Here is a 25,519-nt window from a genome sequence, read left to right as displayed (position 1 = left end):
ATAACTATTATTAGCAATGAAGCAGTTACACATAAACATGTAAACATTTACAAATAGTAATGTCTTTGAAATGTAAATGCAAAAAGTCAACTCTATCTACATTGTAGTTTAAGACTAATAGAACACCAAAGACAACTATGAGAATATAAATGGTCATCAGTTAAAGTTTAAGTACTGTTCAATAATTCACTCTTTAAAAAGACAATGAGTTTTGATAAATTCTAACCACAGGGACAGATATTTTTCCTGCCAAAGCACTTCTCTTGCTCATGGTGCAGCATTCTATCTCTATCTAGTATGGTTGTTCCTCGTTCAAGGTAACACAGGTGATTACATTCAAATGGCATTTAACATAAACTGCACCAAACTGCCCTATAATTTCATTTTGTACTGAATTAATTAACTTCTCAGTAGGTGGCTGAGGAGCTGAACATAAGCCTAAAGAAATACTTGACTGCTTAACCTACCTTACATGAACTGTCTTTAAATCAAGGCAGCTTCCATTTTAATAAACAGTACCCGGTAAAATACATTTAGTAGGAACCTAAAGGGTAAAGATAAGGCATTTATAATAAATGGATTTAGTTTTCCACATACATGCACATCCATTTAAAAGAAGTCAGGGGGGCACTGCAGACAGTTAGGGAGGATTTAACAAAACTAACCAAGATTTGGCATGCCTGATATTTTTAAAGACTGTTTACCTTAGGAGGTGTGCATTTATAATAACAAAATGCTTTCTTTGTCCTTGCAAGATGTTTAAATAAAAAGCTCATTACTTTGTAGCAATTAAAATACTATCTTAATGATGTTTTAAGTAATTTATATCCCAGAGCTTGAAATGTAATTTTCTAAGATATTATTATCAGATCATCTGAATTATAATAAAATACCTATTCTATTATGTATCTCCAATTATAACATTATTATCAAGATCTGACAGCTAACTCCTTGTTTCAAGTATATAGTCTTCATATATCAAGAAACAAATGAAAAGGACAAACAAGGAATGTAAAAAGCCAGCTCATAAAAAGCTGAAATGTTTTTATTACATGGTATATTTTTCTCTGTCATAAACTTCCGGTTTAGGAAATGAGAAAACAAATAGTTCTTTTGACAAGATCCTTGACAAAGTGTTTAACTCAGTATTTTTAGATTTTTGTTTAACTGTGGAAGGAAGGGAGAGAGGGAGGGAGGGAAGGAAGGAAAGATCCTTAACTTTTTATTATACCTTTCGAGGGGAGTGGAGAGTGGGGAGAACTAACATCTAATGAGTACCATGTCAAAAGAAGTACAGCTGAAGACTACAGTCGGATTTTAAAGGCTTTGTAACATACAGTAAGATGGGACCCCAGAAACAGCCTAAATAATTTTGGGGGGAGGTGGTCTCTGGTCAGGCTTCGCCTAAATGTTTCTAGGAAGATGGGCTTCAGGCTTGTTTCAAAGTGCCCACTAAGGGCACAACTGCTAGGTAATTTCTCTAAGAACAAATTCTGTTTCCTGTACAACTTAAATCCTTCTTGATATAATACGCATAAGGAGAAATGACAAGAATATAATTTGGAAGTTTTAACACTGGTTTGTTCTAAGAAAGGCTTTAACTAAAAAATAAACAAAAAACAAAAAATCAAGAATGCTTAGATGCTAGTTTCAGAAACAATTTTTCCTGCAGCATCTTCTAGCTCAATAATTTAATGGCAACGACAGTCAAAATGCTGTCAAAAACAGCAGTGAGGTTTAAAAAATAAACAAAAATAATACCCATTAGATTTTTAATGTCATTTACTGAATTGGCAATCACAACTGAGATTTACGAGAGTCTTCTAGTTAGAAAAAACAAATTAATCCTACCTTTTTAGGTTTTCATACACTTGATTGTCTCTAAATTCTATCAGGCAAGCATATAGGATTTCCTTCTCATCAAATGCTATGTCTATCCTGGTGTCGACAGTCACAAGAGACCTTTTGTATCATTACTCCCTTGAGTCCCAATTCTTACTAGGAGTCCTGGGTAAACACAAAAGTAACCTGGCAGTTACATCATTCTATATAAATGAAAAAAGACTCCGCTACCTAAAAATAATGAAAGGCTCCATTTAAATTAATGTTATTTTTTGTCAAGTGTTCATTTTACTTTGAAATAATGTAGTTCTGATCCAAATAGAGTTCTTACAAGCTTTAAAAAGATCTCTAGAGATTATACACAGGGCAGTAATTTAATTCTTATATTTTCATTTGTTGCAATGACATTTAGGGTTCAGTGTGATTTGAGATTTTTAGTGCTGTTGCTGACACCTTATGGAAACTGTTTCATTTTACTTGGAAATTCTGATTAGATTTTTAAAATTGTCTAGCTGTTGCTTATAAGAAGCATAATTATTAAGAAAATTGATTTTTTTGTTCCTTTGAGGTATTCATTCTGTTGCTATTTATTCATCACTTGATTTCATAATCTTGTTTGTGTCACTATGATTAGTTGCTATGGAAATTACCTCCTATGGAAATGATTCCAATGTTATTATTGTAAGAGTATGACTTTTAATGACAAATATCAGTAGCAGACATGAACCCTTACTAGAAAAAGGAAATCTAATTAAAATTTTTTAGATGGATTAATTCTGAAAATTATTATCATGGCCAACTTTTCTGATATTTTGAATTGGCCATCTGCTTTTTAAATAAGTACTGAATGAATCTTAAGGTGTTAATCAGCTACTCACTTCCCCAAATGCCAAAGTCACAATAGAAATTAGTACCATGCATAGAAAAGTGGGAGTAAAGTACATTTCATCTACCTGTTCCTTAAACTAAAAAATGTTTTGCTTTACTTATGAGAGTTAATGTCAATAGGATTTCAGGGCTCATCAAGGAAACAACTTTGAACAGCACAATACATATTCCCTTTAAAAATGAAGAATTTAATATTCCAAAATTTATCTCAGGAATCTGAAAGGTCACTGAGTTAACTAGTGAGTTAAACAATAGATGAGAGCCAGTGGACCATTAGATGAGAATTCCAGAATGCTAAGAAGAAATTTTCTTGGGTGGATTCTATAATTTGTGGTTTGAATAAAACTTTTGAAACATTCCATTAGTATTAAAATTCTCACAATGAGAATATGGCACTTATTTAACACATTTTAAATTACTAGACAGTCCCTCCCCAAAGAAATTTTAATGCTTTCTTCTGCCTAGTGCTTGTTCATTGCCTGGTACTAACTTAGGAATAAATTAACCCTTCCAACAATTGGGATATTGTCTAGAAACTGCCTCCTGCACTCTGTTAGAGAAATCCATTTCTTCATTATAAAACATTTTTTACAACTAATAGCTTATTAATTATTGATGTAAATCACTGTCATATTTACCTACATAATTACATATTACTACATCTATAGTGCTTCTGAATTAAGCCTCACAGTTACAGATTTTGTAAAATGTCTTAGACATTAAGGGTTTTCTACACATGTGCCTGCAACCATGATCTAGGGTCCAAAATGTGTTTGATAGATTTCTGCCGTGGAGCTGGCACTGGCTTGGCTTCAAAACTGGTTTTAGTGTCTGTGTGCTCACCATCAGTTAAACTATTTTTCCTGGGAGGAAGAAGTTTTCGAGGAGCAGCCATTGGTTTCTGTAAGTGATGCATTAGGGTTGATAATTTGGTATCCAAAGGCGAGGTCTGAGATACGCTTGTTTTTTCCCGGTTGTCCTTAACCAATTGATCTGTGTTGCTCTGTGTTTTTAAGCCGAAGGCAGCTTTACCAGAAGGAGGAAGGGGAGCTCGTCTCTTTTTCCCTTTCCCATCATGTAACTGCTTGCTTGCAGGAGATAGTACCTTTTTCTTGATGACAACTTGGTGATTACCATCAAAGAGTGTGGCCCAAGGAGGTGGTGAGGATTCTTCATGCTGACCAATAAGGAACTCTCCATTTGTCTGTTCAAATTTTTTTTGTATTATATCAGTTAAACTTTCAAGTTTTATAGGTGAATCAATGCCTGTAATAATTTTAAGAAAAAATACATGGGAAAAAATTCAAAAGCAGTATATGCTTTGCCCAAGAAAGTTATTACAATGTTATCTAAAATAGTTATCAAAAACAGACTAGAATAAGCAAGTGCTTTTTTTTTTTTTTAATGTGTTTACTTGTAAAAATAACCGAACTAATGGAACCAAAAAATAAGACCGGGCTTCGCTGGTGGCACAGTGGTTGAGAGTCCGCCTGCCGATGCAGGGGACACGGGTTCGTGCCCTGGTCTGGGAAGATCCCACATGCCGCGGAGCGGCTGGGCCCGTGAGCCATGGCCGCTGAGCCTGCGCATCCGGAGCCTGTGCTCCGCAACGGGAGAGGCCGCAACAGTGAGAGGCCCGTGTACCGCAAAAATAAATTAATTAATTTAAAAAATAAAATAAAATAAAAATAAGGAGACCATGTACTGTGCACTGCACACACACACACACACACACACACACACACTTAAAGATAATCCTAAACAAATGTGTAAAATCCAGCTTTCAAAGGAGTGGAGCTACATCAGAATTTTTTTGAATTCTACAGGTTAAGTATTTATAAAATATCTTTTGTTGGATTTAAAATCTATTCTGACTTCTAGGTAAGAGTGGATTCCCTTTTATAAAACTCTGATATGTAAACTGGGAAAATGTAACTGGATTAGTATTCTTTCCTGTAGACCAGCAGTCTCTGTAATAGGGGAAAAATCCAAAACAAAAAACCCATGGAAACAGAGTGAAGTCCTAATACCACTTTGGTTATGATCCTTGGGAAAAATAGAACACAGATAAACGTCTATTACATGATATATTCAAATGTGTAAACTCAAATGTTTCATTTTAAATCCAACATTTTAAGGTATATGTAAGTGCAGGGACACTGGGGGAAAAATACACGAGAATTTAGCTCTGACTGTGCTTGTTCACAACACTATTCACTGAGGCAATCCCACAAAGACAAATACCCTTCAAAGTGTGGGAAAATGGAATATTAATGAGTCTAGAAATTTAAAATTTTCCAAAGTATTAAACTTAACCAATTTTTTGGCCTGAGATGAAAGGGTCCATTTATTAATATTAATTTATCAATGCTACTTTAAAATAAATTTAATAAAATATGGAAAAAAATTACTGAGCATAATTACATTTTAGAATCTCAAGTTTACATTTCAGAATTTTCATCAGCTACTCAGCTAATATTTATTTTCAGTGCACCCTTATTCATTTTGAAGCCTTAACATTTTTGTTTGATCTTAAGCATTCAAACTATGAAAAATGTGTATTCATTAATTTTGTATTAATTCATCTATTAAACATGAGTTCCTTAGACTATAATCATAGTCTTTTTTCATTCATTTTGACTGTGCCCTGAAAATTTTAGCATTTTAATGTCAACAGAATAAGCTGCTTGAGTAAGGACAATGTTGTTTTTGTTACCCTGCAGCTTAGAAAAGACAAACCCCACTTACTCATATCATGGTAGACTGAGGTTGCCTCTTTTGTCAAGAACAAAGGTGGTTTCCGTGGTGACATACTCTCAATTTTCATAAGTTCTTCACAACAATGCTTCCATTGGCCTAAGAAAGACAGAAAAAGGCACGCTAGTTTAAAACATAAATGTGAAGATGTATATTTAATTTTCAACAGACATTAACATATTTTTTGCTTTGAAAAGTAAGTGAATTTATAAAGCATTATCTTAAAGAAGCTATAAAATCCTAGTACTTCCCATGATTTCAAAGTCTAAGTCTAGGCATAAAAGTACTCTATTTTAAATATAAATCTCTATGAACAGATATTAAGCTAAGATCTGTAGGCTATTAAATACTATACTACTCCACTAGATGGTCAATAACTAAAATGTCTGTTTACAGCAAAGGTTGGTATAAATTCTCTCATTTTAAATATTAAATAAAAACATCCAGTATTTAAGACAGTTGAAAGGTAAAAATTAACTGAAATATAGTTACCTAGAAGGAAGTAGAAAAAAACGTAAGGAGTAGTGGTTCTCAAAAATGATTTTAACTTTGAAAATTTTAATTAAGAAATAAGAGTTGCTTATATAAAAATGACCTCTTAAGATGATTATCATGCCCTTTCAAAAATCAGGAAACTAGAAAAATGCTGTATTTTCATTTTAGTTAGGGTATATAAAAACCTGTTACTATAAAGACAGATCACTCAAAATTCTAACTGGATCTAATCTGTTTTAGGAAGGACACTTTAAATAAAGCCATTAGGCATTCAGAATAATAATAAAAATACTCTTGAATAAGTTGTTTCAATTAAGTTAAATTTTAAAAGTGTGGACAACATTAATTTTTCTTGTAATTATGTTTTACTATGTTCATCTCAAAATAAAATTCTCAGATTTATTTCTCCTGAGTGGGTGTAAAAAAAATTGAACCTTTCCGTCTTTATTGTGGACCTGCATGCTGGGTAACAGCTGTGCTAGAAACTCTGTGTCTATATATTCATTATAAAAGTAAGTTATGGAGGTTTACCATTCTTATATTCTATCTTACATTAGCAGAAAAGTAAATGTAATATACAGGTGCCTTTTATACTGATTTATGATCTATATTTCTCTCTTATTAATTCTCAACCTCCATATTCAATATCCAACTTATTTTCCGTGGCTTAAAAATTAAAGACACTTCATGTTTAGTCAAATTATCTATTTTTGTTGTTTTAAGTCTAATTTACTGTCATGTTAATAAGGTAATATATGCATAAATTTTAAATCCACCACCTAATAGTTAAGAAACATAAAAAAAACCTTTCAGTATGCTTAGAAACATAAAAAATAGTTAAGAAACATGAAAAAAAACCTTTCAGTATGTTTTATTACAATGCTAAGTATAGAATATGGTAAAAATTTCAAAATAACTCACATAGCAATTTATAAAGGGAATAAAATCTTGAGTTTGAGGCTTCAGAGGTTGCTCTGTAGAATTTAAATCTAGTAGGATCTGAGATCTGATAACTTATTCCTCCTTTCTACTTTTTTAGATGAATATGTAAAAGCCAGCCTTTCCTTCTTGGGGGCAGGAAAAAAAGGCCTTATCTACTGGGAAAGTAATGAAACACTTTAAACCAGCAAACAATTCTCTGTCAAACCTTAGACAAGTTATGTAGTGCAGTATTTTTTTCTCTATTGATAGATGAAAGCTTCTCATTGTTAAACTGATAGCAGAATACTAACCATGTTGAAAACTGGAATATAAAGCCACATTATCCCATGTATTACAGAGTCATAGGTATAAATGTGGTATGTTCACTGGTCAAGATGTTACAATTAAACATTTATTTTACCAGTAAATAAATTTTACCATGCACAGGTAAATGTAATACTAATATGCTAACATAAAAATAAAGGCCCAATATGAAATATTAAATGGATACATTTTGTTCACATAAAATCTGTATATTGAAGATGTTTCCCACCATATTTATTGTTACAATGTTCCCAGTCAAGCTGCTTATTTAACTCAGTATTTATATTATTAAATATTTGAAAAAAATCTATCTTTGACTCACCATTCCTAGCTCTACCCTATTTGATCGTCCAAAGCAAGTGTCATTCCTCTTTTACATGTTTGTTAGCTCTCAAATATTAAAAATTAGCTATTACCTCCCCCTTGCCTCCCAACCTTCACTCCTTAGGCTGTTCTTCCACAGGCTAAACACACCGAGTTCCATTAGTGTTTTCTCATGATTTCCAGTTATCTCACCCTCACGATTTTATACTCTTAAGCTAAGTCAAGTAATTGAAATTTGTTCTAAGTATTAAATTACTGTTACTTTATTCTGCCCTGGATATCTATCTTCTACTTTGTTCTACACATAATATTTCACCTAAGATCACAAGAGGCTACACTTATCACTAGGAGGGTAAAAATTTTTAAGTACAAGTCAATCTTCAGGATAGTATAAACCCTTCCATCTTTGCTTCATACCTTCATATCTTACACAATGAATTCTAAACAGCAAATGTAATAGAACTTATACTTTAAAAATTAGATAGATTGGCAGATTTTATCCCCAAAGCATTAAATACTAAAAAAGTAGCCAGACCTGAGAACCTAGTCGTCATCACTTTCTTATTACTTTGACAGTATAAAAATGTCATGAGATTCTTATCCCTCTAAGTCCCTCTTTTAGCATGATAAATTATTTTACATAATTTGGGGAATGAAAACATGAGATCATCTAGTAGTAGTTGATATCCAGACTATAATATTCTGGCATTTTTACCTTCCTTTACTCCTCCTTCCTGTTTTTGTCTACATAAAAATTATAAAATGCCAGAATCATTTCTAAAAGTAACACAGTCTTTTATAAGACAGACTCTCTAAATCAGAGCATTTAGGAGAGCGGTTAAAATTTTAGCTGTGATCAGCAAATGAAAGGAAGTTGTTGTCTTTTAAGTTACACACCTAAGATCAGCTGAAATTTTAAAATAAAGAAATGTAGCGCATGCTAATAAGCCTGGAAAAAATATTTAAATATCTACTGAGTGCCAAAGGACAGTACTTAAGGAAAACAAGTTCTAAAGAATCCAAGAAAGCCATGGAGAGAGTCCTCTGGTTCCCTGCAATAAACCTGTAATCTTTTCAGGCCTCAATTTTCTCATCTTTAGAGCAGTGGGAAAAAATTTCTACCTCACTGGGTTGTTATGAAAAATAAATGAAGCCATATGGTATGTGGAAGGTAATCAATAAATTTAGATCCCTTTTCTTCCCCCTCCTCAACCATCAGTGTAATAACTGACCAGGCCATGGATCAGAGAAGCCTTATAAAAATTAATCTGAGGACTGCAGATATTAACTGTTTTTAGAGTTCTCGGTAACAGCTCCTAAGATGTCCTAAAATATCTCCAGGATTATTTCTAGGAGTTGCAGAAATAACTTTCTATTGTTTGGAAATGGCTCTACTTTTCAGTTCTGTAGAAAAGTATTCTTAAGACATAAAATCCTGATTGAATCTACAGTAAGCTTAGTTTGCTTAGAAACAGCCATTATCAATAGTCTACACCTTCAATATACAATTTCAATATTTTCCTGTTGATAAAATTCCTCCTTAAATTGCGAATATTAGAACTTCACATATTTTACATACTAGGACTCTATTACGTTACTATCACATTGTTTTTATAATCCATGCCATTGAACTGTATTATTGAAACGGAAAAACCATATGTGCAGTTAAAAAAAAAATCTCTTTGGATGATGTCCAAAATGATATAATAATGAATTGAGAGTTAACAGAAGCCTACATAAAAATGAATCTCCTTTTGAACATTTCAATATTTTATGATCATCACTACCCTAGAGAAGTTTTTTACTCCTCATGTAGTTTATTATCCCTTTGATCAAACACACTGCCTTAAGTAGTTTGACCGAATATTTTGAAAAAATGTGGTCTAGTTGTTTTAGGGACCAGAAGAACTTAAAAGTAACAGGTAAGTATACTAGGAATTCAAAGGTATACTATACTATAATCAGTCATGCACTGGGGAAAGATTGAGAGAAAAAAGCATCAATGCATTGATGATATACTACCACTTCATTCAAGAGCATAACAAATTCTTGATACAAACTATACAATTACAATATAATCTTAATATTTAGATTGCTATGTACATCCTTTCATGCTACATGAATATACTACTAGAAAATCCAAATGTCAACTTACTAAGATCAAAGAGATGCTGCCAGAAGGCTTCCATCCACTTCTGAAGATCTTCTCTGTTGTCAGCTGCAAAAATATGAGTTGTAGCCTGTCCAGCAACAGGGTTGATGACAGAGAAATTATGGATCCTTTTCTTTTTATCCTTATCCATTGCCCGAATTCTGGTTTCCTAAATATTAAGACAAAGCTGTTGTTTTACAAGAGACTATTTCTGTAATGATCGAATAAATGTTTTATTGCTTAGCTACCATATTTATACCAGATGCAATTACAATCTTATTGCTGATCGTCTGAAATTTAAAATATGTAATTTTGAGAATTTTCAATATTCAAGCTCATATCTAGAAGGTTATTTTTTAGATGCTTGATATTAAAAATACTGAGTAATATTTCAAAGTATACTACATATAGCACTTATGTTAAATTACATGAGATTAAAACATAATCTGTGTCTATCTCTCAGTTTAAGTAGGAGTTTGCTGTCTTTTATATATGTCTTAAAATTTGCAATAAAACAAGTACAGTATGTTATAACTCTGAGTTATGTTAACTGTATTTTCAACAGTAATAAAATAGAAGAATCAGTAAAGTATGTTTCTTATTCTAATACTCATGCATAGTATACAGTGTTATCAGTTACAGCAGTAAAACCATAAATTAATGTTTACTACAGCAAACAGGCTTTCATCATTAACACTTATTTCATATGTAACATTCATCTACAAAGCTCATAGGTAAAGATCCATAAAGTAATATAACCTTTATAATGGTAAAAATTATTTTTTAAAATGATGAATGCAACATTTTACAACAAAGGCAATGGTTTCATACACGTTGATAGTCTAAACCTTTTTTCTGAGTGGTACTAGGTATGACATTGTGTGATCCTTCTTGTGTCTATGTGCAGAAGAGACTATTCCCAAGTCACACACAGGCACTGCTAAGTCACATGATAAGCGAGCAACTACATGTAGTTTCCAAGGAATCGTGGAAAAGAAAGTCTGGAATAGACCTACCTATTAAGCAAAGATAGTGATTTGGCTGCCTGGATAATGATTGACATGACATTTTCTACAGCAATGCTGTTTGTTAGAAATATAATGTGAGCCATGTAAGTAACTTAAGATTTTCTAGTAACCACATTAAAAAAGGTAAAATGAAACTGGTGAAAATAATTATGTAATTATTAATTAATATATTATTTTAAAATAATGTATTTTTTGTAACCCATATAGTTAAAGTATTATTTTACCATGTAATTGATAAGAAAAATTTGAGATATTTTACATTCTTTTTTCACACTACACTGCCAAAATCCAGGCTGTATTTTATACTTACAACATATCTCAACTTGGACTGGCCACATCCTAAGTGCCTAACAGCCACTGGTAGCTAGTGGCTACTGTATCGGGTAGAGCAGCTCTAGAGCAGTATGGTTAAGCTTACTGTAATGCATGTAGAAGAATACTTGGCTAGCAGGTACAAAAGCTGATTCAGAGTGGGAAGAAATTCTTCACTTCATTGAGTTTAGAGTGAAGAAAGTCGGTGTGTAGAGTCACACACCAAAATACACATTTAATGATGTCTATGTGGACACTATAGAAGTAGGAAAAAGTTTGGAAGAAAAGCTGTTCATTCCCTGAAAAACAGGTAAATATGGGCAGGTGAACACCATACAGGCTACATAAGAAGTTCTTTTCTGAAGGAAGGAACTCCTATTCAAAACTCACTTTAGAAAAAATGTATGCTATATAAAGTAGCAACATAACTTTGAAATTTTCAAGTATTCCCAAATATAAGGATTGATAACTTAGAAACAGTCTATCCTGTCATTTTTTAAAAAGCAGGAATGCGAGTGTCTTCAGAGGATTGTTAACACTAATGGCCAACACTGTAATTTTATCATAATAGGGTCTTTTTATACTCCTTTATACTTTATACTCCTTGGTAATAAACTTTGTGAATTAACTTTTTAAAGTAATTACTTATACAGTATTTAAAAATGCTGCCTAAATGGCATCTTTGGAGCCTGATAACATGTAATCAACCTCTTTAAATATAAAGTTTATTATCACTAGCAGAGAATGACTTAAGCTCTCAGAAGAATCTTTGATATGCTTCTTTCAGACTAAATGAAAGCTGACTCAGAGATGGAGGGCTGGGGGGACAACCCTTTATTGCTGTATTAAAAAAAAAACTGAATGATAAAATATGAAGTATTCTTGTTGCTGAAATTGTGATTCCCTCCACCCAAATCCATTTTAATATAAATTTCTGACTACCTTTTGTATATAGAATTAGAATGGATTCAACTTTTAAATAAGTTGAAATTTTTACAGATGAATAGGTACAATTATTAATAATACCAGGATACCATTTCAAACAAAAATAGCTATGTAGAAAATCTGACAAACTGGGTCAGTTATATCCTTCTAATAGAAAATAATACAACGGATACACCAGAAATACAGCTACACGTGGAACAACTCCTACAGAACACCTACTGAACGCTGGCAGAAGACCCCAGACCTCCCAAAAGGCAAGAAACTCCCCACATACCTGGGTAGGGGAAAGCGGAGAGATTCCCGCACAGAGGATCGGTGCCGAGCGGCACTCACCAGCCCGAGAGGCTTGTCTGCTCGCCCGCCGGGGCGGGCGGCACTGGAAGCTGAGGCTCGGGCTTCGGTCAGAGCGCAGGGAGAGGACTGGGGCTGGCGGCGAGAACTCAGCCTGAAGGGGGCTAATGTGCCACAGCTAGCCGGGAGGGATTCCGGGAAAACTCTGGAGCTGCCGAAGAGGAAAGAGACTATTTCTTCCCTCTTGGTTTCCTGGTGCGCGAGGAGAGGGGATTAAGAGCACTGCTTAAAGGGGCTCCACAGACGGGCGCGAGTCGCAGCTGAAAGCGCGGAGCCCAGAGACAGGCGTGGGATGCTGGGGCTGCTGCTGCCGCCGCCAAGAAGCCTGTGTGCGAGTGCAGGTCACTGTCCACACCGCCCTTCCGGGAGCCTGTGCAGTCCGCCACTGCCGGGGTCCCAGGATCCAGGGGCGGCTTCCCTGGGAGAACGCACGGCGCGCCTCGGGCTGGTGCAACGTCACGCGGACCTCTGCCGCTGCAGGCTCGCCCCGCACTCCGTGCCCCTCCCTCCCGCCCGGCCTGAGTGAGCCAGAGTCCCCGAAGAGGCTGCTCCTTTAACCCTGTCCTGTCTGAGCGAAGAACAGACAACGCCCTCCGGCGACCTACACGCAGAAGCGGGGCCAAATCCAAAGCTGAGACCCAGGAGCTGTGAGAACAAAGAAGAGAAAGGGAAACCTCTCCCAGCAGCCTCAGAAGCAGCGGATTAAAGCTCCACAATCAACTTGATGTACCCTGCATCTGTGGAATACATGAATAGACAACAAATCATCCCAAATTGAGGAGCCAGGAGTCAGTGCTGTGCCTCTGAGGTGGGAGAGCCAACTTCAGGACACTGGTCCACAAGAGACCTCCCAGCTCCACATAATATCAAACGGCGAAAATCTTCCAGAGATCTCCATCTCAACACCAGCACCCAGCTTCATTCAACGACCAGCAAGCTACAGTGCTGGACACCCTATGCCAAACAACTAGCAAGACAGGAACACAACGCCACCCATTAGCAGAGAGGTGGCCTAAAATCATAAAAAGTCTGCAGACACCCCAAAACACACCACCAGACGTGGACCTGCCCACCAGAAAGACAAGATCCAGCCTCATCCACCAGAACACAGACACTAGTCCCTTCTACCAGGAAGCCTACACAACCCACTAAACCAACCTTAGCCACTGGGGACAGACACCAAAAACAACGGGAACTACGAACCTGCAGCCTGCAAAAAGGAGACCCCAAACACAGTAACATAAGCAAAATGAGAAGACAGAAAAACACACAGCAGGAGAAGGAGCAAGATAAAAACCCACCAGACCTAACAAATGAAGAGGTAATAGGCACTCTACCTGAAAAAGAATTCAGAATAATGATGGTAAAGATGATCCAAGATTCTATTTCCCAGATCCAAAATCTTGGAAATAGAATAGACAAAATGCAAGAAACAGTTAACAAGGACCTAGAAGAACTAAAGATGAATCAAGCATCGATTAAAAACACAATAAATGAAATAAAAAATACTCTAGATGGGATCAATAGCAGAATAACTGAGGCAGAAGAACGGATAAGTGAGGCGGAAGATAAAATAGTGGAAATAACTGATGCAGAGCAAACTAAAGAAAAAAGAATGAAAAGAACAGAGGACAGTCTCAGAGACCTCTGGGACAACATTAAACGCACCAACATTCGAATTATAGGGGTTCCAGAAGAAGAAGAGAAAAAGAAAGGGACTGAGAAAATATTTGAAGAGATTACAGTTGAAAACTTCCCTAATATGGGAAAGGAAATAGTTAATCAAGTCCAGGAGGCACAGAGAGTCCCATACAGAATAAATCCAAGGAGAAATACGCCAAGACACATATTAATCAAACTGTCAAAAATTAAACACAAAGAAATCATATTAAAAGCAGCAAGGCAAAAACAACAAATAACACACAAGGGAATCCCCATCAGGATAACAGCTGATCTCTCAGCAGAAACTCTACAAGCCAGAAGGGAGTGGCAGGACATAATTAAAGTGATGAAGGAGAAAAACCTGCAACCAAGATTACTCTACCCAGCAAGGATCTCATTCAGATTTGATGGAGAAATTAAAACGTTTACAGACAAGCAAAAGCTGAGAGAGTTCAGCACCACCAAACCAGCTTTACAACAAATGCTAAAGGAATTTCTCTAGGCAAGAAACACAACAGAAGGAAAAGACCTACAATAACGAACCCAAAACAATTAAGAAAATGGGAATAGGAACATACATATCAATAATTACCTTAAATGTAAATGGATTAAATGCTCCCACCAAAAGACACAGAGTGGCTGAATGGATACAAAAACAAGACCCATCTATATGCTGTCTACAAGAGACCCACTTCAGACCTAGAGACACATACAGACTGAAAGTAAGGGGATGGAAAAAGATATTCCATGCAAATGGAAACCAAAAGAAAGCTGGAGTAGCAATTCTCATATCAGACAAAATAGACTTTAAAATAAAGACTACTAGAAGAGACAAAGAAGGACACTACATAATGATCAAGGGATCGATCCAAGAAGAAGATATAACAATTGTAAATATTTATGCACCCAACATAGGAGCACCTCAATACATAAGGCAAATACTAACAGCCATAAAAGGAGAAATCAACAGTAACACAATCATAGTAGGGGACTTTATCACCCCACTTTCACTAATGGACAGATCATCCAAAATGAAAATAAATAAGGAAACACAAGCTTTAAATGATACATTAAACAAGATGGACTTAATTGATATTTATAGGACATTCCATCCAAAAACAACAGAATACACATTTTTCTCAAGTGCTCATGGAACATTCTCCAGGATAGATCATATCTTGGGTCACAAATCAAGCCTTGGTAAATTTAAGAAAATTGAAATTGTATCAAGTATCTTTTCCGACCACAATGCTATGAGACTAGATATCAATTACAGGAAAAGAGCTGTAAAAAACACAAACACATGGAGGCTAAACAATACACTACTTAATAACGAAGTGATCACTGAAGAAATCAAAGAGGAAATTAAAAAATACCTAGAAACAAATGACAATGGAGACACGACGACCCAAAACCTATGGGATGCAGCAAAAGCAGTTCTAAGAGGGAAGTTTATAGCAATACAATCCCACCTTAAGAAACAGGAAACATCTCGAATAAACAAACTAACCTTGCACCTAAAGCAATTAGAGAAAGAAGAACAAAAACATCCCAAAGTTAGCAGAAGGAAAGAAATCATAAAAATCAGATCAGAAATAAATGAAAAAGAAATGAAGGAAACGATAGCAAAGACCAATAAAACTAAAAGCTGGTTCTTTGAGAAGATAAACAAAATTGATAAACCATTAGCTAGACTCATCAAGAAAAAAAGGGAGAAGACTCAAATCAATAGAATTAGAAATGAAAAAGGAGAAGTAACAACTGACACTGCAGAAATACAAAAGATCATGAGAGATTACTATAAGCAACTCTATGCCAATAAAATGGACAACCTGGAAGAAATGGACAAATTCTTAGAAATGCACAACCTGCCAAGACTGAATCAGGAAGAAATAGAAAATATGAACAGACCAATCACAAGCACTGAAACTGAAACTGTGATAAAAAATCTTCCAACAAACAAAAGCCCAGGACCAGATGGCTTCACAGGCGAATTCTATCAAGCATTTAGAGAAGAGCTAACATCTATCCTTCTCAAACTCTTCCAAAATATAGCAGAGGGAGGAACACTCCCAAACTCATTCTACGAGGCCACCATCACCTTGATACCAAAACCAGACAAGGATGTCACAAAGAAAGAAAACTACAGGCCAATATCACTGATGAACATAGATGCAAAAATCCTCAACAAAATACTAGCAAACAGAATCCAACAGCACATCAAAAGGATCATACACCATGATCAAGTGGGGTTTATTCCAGGAATGCAAGGATTCTTCAATATACGCAAATCAATCAACGTGATACACCATATTAACAAATTGAAGGAGAAAAACCATATGATCATCTCAATAGATGCAGAGAAAGCTTTTGACAAAATTCAACACCCATTTATGATAAAAACCCTGCAGAAAGTAGGCACAGAGGGAACTTTCCTCAACATAATAAAGGCCATATATGACAAACCCACAGCCAGCATCGTCCTCAATGGTGAAAAACTGAAACCATTTCCACTAAGATCAGGAACAAGACAAGGTTGCCCACTCTCACCACTCTTATTCAACATAGTTTTGGAAGTTTTAGCCACAGCAATCAGAGAAGAAAAGGAAATAAAAGGAATCCAAATCGGAAAAGAAGAAGTAAAGCTGTCACTGTTTGCAGATGACATGATACTATACATAGAGAATCCTAAAGATGCTACCAGAAAACTACTAGAGCTAATCAATGAATTTGGTAAAGTTGCAGGATACAAAATTAATGCACAGAAATCTCTGGCATTCCTATATACTAATGATGAAAAATCTGAAAGTGAAATCAAGGAAACACTCCCATTTACCATTGCAACAAAAAGAATAAAATATCTAGGAATAAACCTACCTAAGGAGACAAAAGACCTGTATGCAGAAAATTATAAGACATTGATGAAAGAAATTAAAGATGATACAAATAGATGGAGAGATGTACCATGTTCTTGGATTGGAAGAATCAACATTGTGAAAATGACTCTACTACTGAAAGCACTCTACAGATTCAATGCAATCCCTATCAAACTACCACTGGCATTTTTCACAGAACTAGAACAAAAAATTTCACAATTTGTATGGAAACACAAAAGACCCCGAATAGCCAAAGCAATCTTGAGAACGAAAAATGGAGCTGGAGGAATCAGGCTCCCTGACTTCAGACTATACTACAAAGCTACAGTAATCAAGACAGTATGGTACTGGCACAAAAACAGAAAGATAGATCAATGGAACAGGATAGAAAGCCCAGAGATAAACCCACGGACATATGGTCACCTTATCTTTGATAAAGGAGGCAGGAATGTACAGTGGAGAAAGGACAGTCTCTTCAATAAGTGGTGCTGGGAAAACTGGACAGGGACATGTAAAAGTATGAGATTAGATCACTCCCTAACACCATACACAAAAATAAGCTCAAAATGGATTAAAGACCTAAATGTAAGGCCAGACACTATCAAACTCTTAGAGGAAAACATAGGCAGAACACTCTATGACATAAATCACAGCAAGATCCTTTTTGACCCACCTCCTAGAGAAATGGAAATAAAGACAAAAATAAACACATGGGACCTAATGAAACTTAAAAGCTTTTGCACAGCAAAGGAAACCATAAACAAGACCAAAAGACAACCCTCAGAATGGGAGAAAATATTTGCAAATGAAGCAACTGACAAAGGATTAATCTCCAAAATTTATAAGCAGCTCAATAACAAAAAAACAAACAACACAATCCCAAAATGGGCAGAAGACCTAAATAGACATTTCTGCACAGAAGATATACAGACTGCCAACAAACACATGAAAGGATGCTCAACATCTTTACTCATTAGAGAAATGCAAATCAAAACTACAATGAGATATCATCTCACACCAGTCAGAATGGCCATCATCAAGAAATCTAGAAACAATAAATGCTGGAGAGGGTGTGGAGAAAAGGGAACACTCTTGCACTGCTGGTGGGAATGTGAATTGGTACAGCCACTATGGAGAACAGTATGGAGGTTCCTTAAAAAACTACAAATAGAACTACCATATGACCCAGCAATCCCACTACTGCGCATATACCCTGAGAAAACCATAATTCAAAAAGAGCCATGTACCAAGATGTTCATAGCAGCCCTATTTACAATAGCCCGGAGCTGGAAACAACCTAAGTGTCCATCATCGGATGAATGGATAAAGAAGATGTGGCACATATATACAATGGAATATTACTCAGCCATAAAAAGAAACGAAACTGAGCTATTTGTAATGAGGTGGATAGACCTAGAGTCTGTCATACAGAGTGAAGTAAATCAGAAAGAGAAAGACAAATACTGTATGCTAACACATATATATGGAATTAAAAAAAAAATGTCATGAAGAACATAGCGGTAAGACAGGAATAAAGACACAGACCTACTAGAGAATGGACTTGAGGATATGGGGAGGGGGAAGGATAAGCTGTGACAAAGCGAAAGAGCGGCATCGACATATATACACTACCAAACGTAAGGTAGATAGCTAGTGGGAAGCAGCCGCATAGCACAGGGAGATCAGCTCGGTGCTTTGTGACCGCCTGGAGGGGGGGATAGGGAGGATGGGAGGGAGACGCAAAAGGGTGGGGATATGTATATGTATAACTGATTAAATTTGTTATAAAGCAAAAAAAAATTTTTTTAATAAATAAATTAAAAAATCAAAAAAAAAAAAAAGACCAAACAACCCAATCAAAAAATGAGCAGAAGACCTAAATAGACATTTTTCCAAAGACATACAGATGGCTAAGAGGCACATGAAAAGATGTTCAACATCACTAATTATTAGAGAAATGTAAATCAAAACCACAATGAGGTATCACCTCACACCTGTCAGAATGGCTATCATCAAAAAATCTACAAATAATGTTGGAGAGAATGTGGAGAAAAGGGAACCCTCATACACTGTTGGTGGGAATGTAAATTGGTGTAGCCACTATGGAAAACAGTATGGAAGTTCCTTAAAAAACTAAACACAGAACTACCATATGATCCACCAATTCCACTCCTGGGATATACCCAGAAAAAACAAAAACACTAATTTGAAAAGATATGTGCATCCCAGTGTTCACAGAAGCACTATTTACAACAGCCAGGACATGGAAGCAACCCAAGTGCCCAAGCAACAGACTACTGGGTTAAGAAGATGTGGAACATGTGTATGTATATGTGTGGAATATCACTCAGCCATTAAAAAAAAAAAAGAGAAAATAATACAATAGTATATAAACACTGTACACTCCATTAACTCTGGTAACCATAAATACCGCTAAAGTTTTACAACACGAGAGGTTTTTAAAAGGTGCAAATGAAACACAGATCATCTGAATTAACCTCTATATTTTATCATCCAAAATAATTTAACTAATGGGAAATTTTTTCAACCAAAAAAACTGCATGTCAAAGAAAAAGTGAGTAAACAAAGTTTCTGATAATGTCAGAAAGTTAGTGCAATTTTTTTTTTCACTGTGGGCAAAGTATCAATAATAGTGCTCAGGTCTTCACTTCCCAAACAAGGAATGGGTTAGAAAACACAAGATGAATTTTAGGACTGTTATCATTATGGGCTCACACAATGTATAGATAAGTATCTCCTCTCAGCAGGGTATGAAAGCAAGCAACTTGGTATTCTTGCCCCCTTATTTACACCAACTAAAATACTGCCTGGTACCCACTAAGTGATTGAAAAACATTTGATGAATAAATGAATAACAAAAGAATAACTCAGATAATGATAAAAAGTTTTACATTGATAAACTCAGATCCTAGAGATAATCCACCACCCACTCTTTAATTTATAGATGAGAAAACATGTTCTGAGATAAGCCTTCTCTCCAAGGTCAGTTTCTTGTTTTGCTTTTGCTAATTCCAAACCTTTTTAGTTGATTTGGGAGGCTTTAAAATCAACTCCTATTGATATGTAGATAGATTTGAGATTATTCACGATGAAATTTTCATCCTTGGCTGGCTCTACTTTTGTCAATCGGCACATATTGAACTACAACTTTCCACTGCATGAGACGATGGTTACCCCGAGAAGGCCAAGTGAAGTCAAAAAAAGTACAATCTGAGAAGTTAATTTTGTAACAAAATATAATTAACTCTGAAGTCAAAGGAAAGTTTCTTTTAGGTTTTTCATTATTTTTGAATTAAAACTGTATTTCAACCTCTCCATTTCTGTAGTAATGGAAAATTACCAGATCAGAACTAGATTTATAAATTGTTTCCTACTTTACTTTTGACTATATGACTTTAAAAATGTCTACTACATACCCAGATTATAGTTTCTAAATACTCTTTCCTACTAAAAGGAATCAGAACTCTTTAGAGAAATGGCTTGTCCCCAGCCTGGGCCAGGAAATATATAGGATGAGCCTGGAACATCTTGTCCTACCAGAAATCAAAGATTACTAGGGTTGTACCAAAAGGACTCAAAAGTAAACTTGAAGAGGCTTCCAGTAGCCAAGGATGGGACAATCTGAACATCAATGAGAATTACAATGGTAATGGACTGATGCATGACAAGTCTTTAAATCCACAAATTCATAATGATATTTAAAAACTAACTCATTGGTCACCTCTGAAGGATGCTAGGGAACTGCCTCATAGTTTTGGTAACTAGTATATAAATGCAAAATATCAAGCCTTTATCCTGGGTTTCTTGTAAAAACTGTCCTCCAACCTAACAGCTGATGAAGTAGAGGTGTCTCAGCTAATAAATGAAGAAAGAATGTTAAAATAGCAGCAGTTTGCAATCCCTAATGAAATAAAGAGTCTAAGCAATGTTCATCAGTGGATGTTAACATGAGTGGGAGACCCAGACGTTATTATACACCTCCTGAAAAAAGTACTAAGACATATTCTTACTAACCAACCAACAAACAACCTAAATCTGATTCAGAAATAGAAGAAAAAAGACAACTTGAAGATGCAATCAGCAAATTCTAGACTCTGAAAAACTCTGTAGGATAAATGACCAAATTTCTTCAACAAACAAATTGTGTGTAATTGTGTGTGTATATGTGTAGGGGAAAGAGAGAGCGAGAGAAAGAGGGGGGTAGAATAAAAGCCAACAGACTAAGAGATTTAAGAGAACTGATCAATCAATGCAATGTATGGTCCTATTTGGATCCTGATTCAAAAAGTTGTTTAAAAAATTACAAGACTGAGACATTTGAATACTGTCTGGATTTTTGATGATATATTGACTTTATGTATGGCTATAAATTTTAAGTACAGCAGTTGTAATATTTACAAGTAAAATGATATGATTGCTAGGATCCACTTCAAAATAATCTGACGGTGGAGGAAATGTGTGAGGGTACAGATGGGTTCATTTATACTATTCTTTCTATAGATTATCTTGAAATTTTTCAAAAAACAATTAAAAAATAAAATACAAGTACAAAAAACTAAGAGCCTGCTTTCTTATCTATAATGCAGAGATAATATTTCACTAATATTTCACTCACACCTTTCTCTCAAACATGTGGTAAAGATAAATGAGTTCTTTGAAAGGTGTCTGGTCTAAAGTCTTGTTAATCAGGGATGAAGACAAAATTGTTGATGGCTAAAAACAAGCTTTAGACCTTATATGTATTCTAATGACAAAGAAAGCATACCTTCTACAATATATGACAAGGAATGTTTGAAGTATATAAAGCATGACCATAAATTAAACCAAGCATTAGGTCTGATTAGTATTAGTGATATAATTATTTTCAATTTATGTTAATGAAATCAGATGTAAACTCTTAAAGGAAAAGACTGCTTAAAAAATTCTTTTTGCTGTATTTAATAAGGGACAATCTGAATAGGTGATACATGCATTAAGAGGACTAACATAATATGAAGAAAATCCCATGTACTTCATGGTAATTTTACTTGCTAGGGTCCATGATAAATAATGATTAAAAACAATTTCAAGACAATTTAACAAAGGACTATCACACCAACTAGTGTTATTGACTTGTTTGGTACAGATTTTATTATTCATTAAAATGAAGTGATGCATACTATTTAGATCAAGAAAAGACTATTGATCTCAAAGACTCACATTTCTTTTCCATTCCACTCCCCACCCCACTGGCAATGGATATAACTTTGGCTAATAAAATGCTTTCTACAATGTATAGGAGATTCAGTGGCTCCAGTTAAGTACCCCTTATTGAGAATGTCTAGCTCAACAACATTCATAGGGAAGTTTTTTGAAGTTGAAGCAATCACTTTGAAGTAAATCATCCTTTCAAATTTGGATTGAAAAGAGGAGGGGGATAGCTTTTAGGCTTTTCTTTCCTTAATGTGACTATTTCCACAGATGGCTCCCTCTGAAAATTAATGAACTGACTTAGCCTTACAGGAAATGCCATTTAGAAGGACAAGAATTATAGTCAGAGAACAGATCCTATGATCAAAATAGCAGAACTATTATTTATATACCTTAGCAACTGTAAAATTCATGTTTTCACATAATTTTTAAAGCAGCATTAAGCAAAATTATTATTTTCTAAATCATGAGAGGAGAAATACAACCAAAAGAAAGAAACTTTGTATTTAATATTTAACATTATTAAGCATAAAAAGATCTCAGAGACCCAGCACTGGAAATACACTAAAAACTGAAACAAAAACACTATCCAACCAAGTTGGCATTTATCAATGATCCCCTTTATTTAAGAATACTCTAAGAGTATATGTCCCTTAGAAATTTACAAAGTAAGCAAAATAATTAAAACATCTACCTTATATTTAAAAACCAAGTAATTTAAAACACTGAGTAGATTGAATAGATTAAATTCTATGAGTTTATCATAATATTGGAGGTGGTGTGGGACAACAGAAACGACACTCATGTGCTACTTCCACAGGGGGTAACTCCACTCCAATACATATTGCCAATAACAATACAATGTCAACATGTAATAACACAACTCCTTACTCTGAAAATTGGTCATTAACATTAAACATTTACCCAGCCTTTTCAGGAAAGACTGTAATTCATTCCTAGTTGATAAGAAAAAGTCCTTTACAAAAGAATGCCAGCTAACACATACAGAAGGAAGGACAGTAGTAGAAAAACATGTGCAATCTCCAATGTAATGACTGATTCAGGTAAGGGCAATCAGTTCAGTAAAACCATTATGTGAAAGATTGTTGGACAATAAAGATAGTCACACTGTGTCTAAGCATCACCTCATTGACTACTCGCTAATTGTAAAGACAAAAATTTGCCTTTATAGTGGAGAGAGCTAGTGGTAACCACCTTAACCAAGTCATTAAACCTGGCATTGCCAATAGTAAGACACTTGACATCATATGCCTCTGAACAGAATTCTTCATAAAGTACTTGTTATTATCCATGAAATATTCTCATAATAATGTTTAAAATGAATTTAATCAAGCCCCTAGACCTAATTTACAGTTTAGAAGACGTACAGAGGATGCACAAGCTTTGAATAGTCCTAGATTGAAAACAAGAGCTAAAAGGACATTTTGGAGACAATGGGGAAACTTGACTATGGACTGGATATTAGATGATATAAGAGAATTACTGTTAATTTGCTTAGCTGTGATAATGGTATTGTAATTATATATATATATATATATATATATATATATACACACATATACATAATTTTATATATATATAAATTTACATAATTTGAGAGGCTCCTATTTTTAAAAGGTAGATGTTGAAGTATTCAGGGATGAATTATCAATGTTGGAGACTTATGTTCAAATGGTTCAGCAAAAAATATAGAGAAGAGACTTTATAAACTTTCAGCTAAACAAAACAAAACTTTCAGCTATAAGATAAATAAGGTCCAAAGATCTAACGTAAAACATGGTGACTATAGTTGATAACACTATTGAATAACTGACATTTTCTAAGAAAGTAGACTTAATGTTCTCATAAAAAAGATTTTAAAAACTATAATCCAATAATGATTATAGTAATGATTACACAACTGTATATTATTTGTCAAAGTTATCAAACTGTACCCTTAAAACTGGTGAATTTTATTTTATGTAAACCATACCACCATAACAGCCGATTAAAAAATTAAATAAAATATAAAGTGCTTAAACCCCTCCCCAAAAAAAGAAAAATAGATAAAGCAAATATGATAAAATGTTAACGGTTGAATCTGGGTGGTATACAAATGTTCACTGTAGTATTTTTTGCAACTTTTCTATAAATTTGAATAATTTTATAAGCTGAGAAAAATAAGTAAAAATTACTTTAATAGAAGATATAATTAGATAACAGTCATGTTTTTAGAAGTAACAAATAGATTTCTTGACTGAGATGGTGTTTGACATAGTTAAATAACGAGACCAGTGGCATTTACTATTAAGAGTGAAGTTTTCAGGTGAATGGAAGGGCTCAAAGGAAACCTGAGATAAAAGTAGGAAATGCTCCAACCACACATTAAAAGGATCATACCCTATGAGCAAGTGGGATTTATCTGAGGGATGCAAGGATTCTTCAATATACACAAATCAATCAATGTGATACACCACATTAACAAATTGAAGAATACCATATGATCATCTCAATAGATGTGGAAAAAGCTTTTGACAAAATTCAACACCCATTTATGATTAAAAAAAGCTCTCCAGAAAGTGGGCATAGAGGGAACCTACCTCAACATAATAAGGGCCATATATGACAAACCCACAGGAAACATCACCCTCAACAGTGAAAAACTGAAAGCATTTCCTCTAAGATCACAAACAAGACAAGGATGTCCACACTCGCCACTTTTATCCAACACAGTTTTGGAAGTTCTAGCCACAGCAATAAGAGAAGAAAAAGAAATAAAAGGAATCCAAATTGGAAAAGAAGAGTTAAAACTGTCACAGTTAGCAGATGACATGATACTCTACATAGAAAATCCTAAAGATGCTACCAGAAAACTACTAGAGCTAATCAATGAATGTGGTAAAGTTGCAGGATATAAAATTAACACACGGAAATCTCTTACATTCCTATACACTAACAACGAAAGATCAGAAAGAGAAATAAGGAAACAATCCCAATGACCATTGCATCAAAAAGAATAAAATACCTAGGAATAAACCTACCCAAGGAGGCAAAAGACCTATACTCAGAAAACTGTAAGATACTGATGAAAGAAATCAAAGATGACACAAACAGATGGACAATATACCGTGTTCTTGGATTGGAAGAATCAACATTATCAAAATGACTATACTACCCAAAGCAATCTACAGATTCAGTATAATCCCTATCAAATTACCAATGGCATTTTTCACAGAATTAGAACAAAAAAATTGTACAATTTGTATGGAAACACGAAAGGCCTTGATTAGCCAAAGAAATCTTGAGAAATAAAAATGGAGCTGGAGGAATCAGGTTCCCTGACTTCAGACTATACGACAAAGCTACAGTCATCAAAACAGCATGGTACTGGCCCCAAACCAGAAATATACAGCAATGGAACAGGATAGAAA

General features: G+C 34.8%; 1 protein-coding gene across 3 annotated transcripts in view; it reads right to left on the bottom strand.

Moving 5' to 3' along the window:
* Positions 1 to 207: 207 nt before the first annotated feature.
* The window catches only part of RTKN2 (rhotekin 2), an 86,337-nt gene continuing 61,025 nt past the window's right edge, over positions 208 to 25,519 (bottom strand). The window contains exons 10-13 of one of the 3 annotated variants that reach the window (XM_082640371.1): positions 9,707 to 9,872; positions 5,479 to 5,586; positions 3,574 to 3,996; positions 208 to 544 (exon numbers count right to left, since the gene is read on the bottom strand). In XM_082640371.1, the coding sequence (XP_082496497.1) occupies positions 534 to 544; positions 3,574 to 3,996; positions 5,479 to 5,586; positions 9,707 to 9,872 (708 nt within the window). In that variant the 3' untranslated portion in view covers positions 208 to 533. Of the gene's footprint in view, positions 3,997 to 5,478; positions 5,587 to 9,706; positions 9,873 to 25,519 lie in introns of all 3 variants that reach the window. The other 2 variants (XM_082640372.1, XM_082640370.1) reach the window with 2 other exon arrangements.

Source organism: Mesoplodon mirus, assembly GCF_964341445.2.
Source record: "Mesoplodon mirus genome assembly, chromosome: 2".
Classification (NCBI taxonomy): Eukaryota; Metazoa; Chordata; class Mammalia; order Artiodactyla; family Ziphiidae; genus Mesoplodon; species Mesoplodon mirus.
Note: the sequence above shows the minus strand (reverse complement) of the source record. Positions and strands in the feature narration are given on the sequence as shown.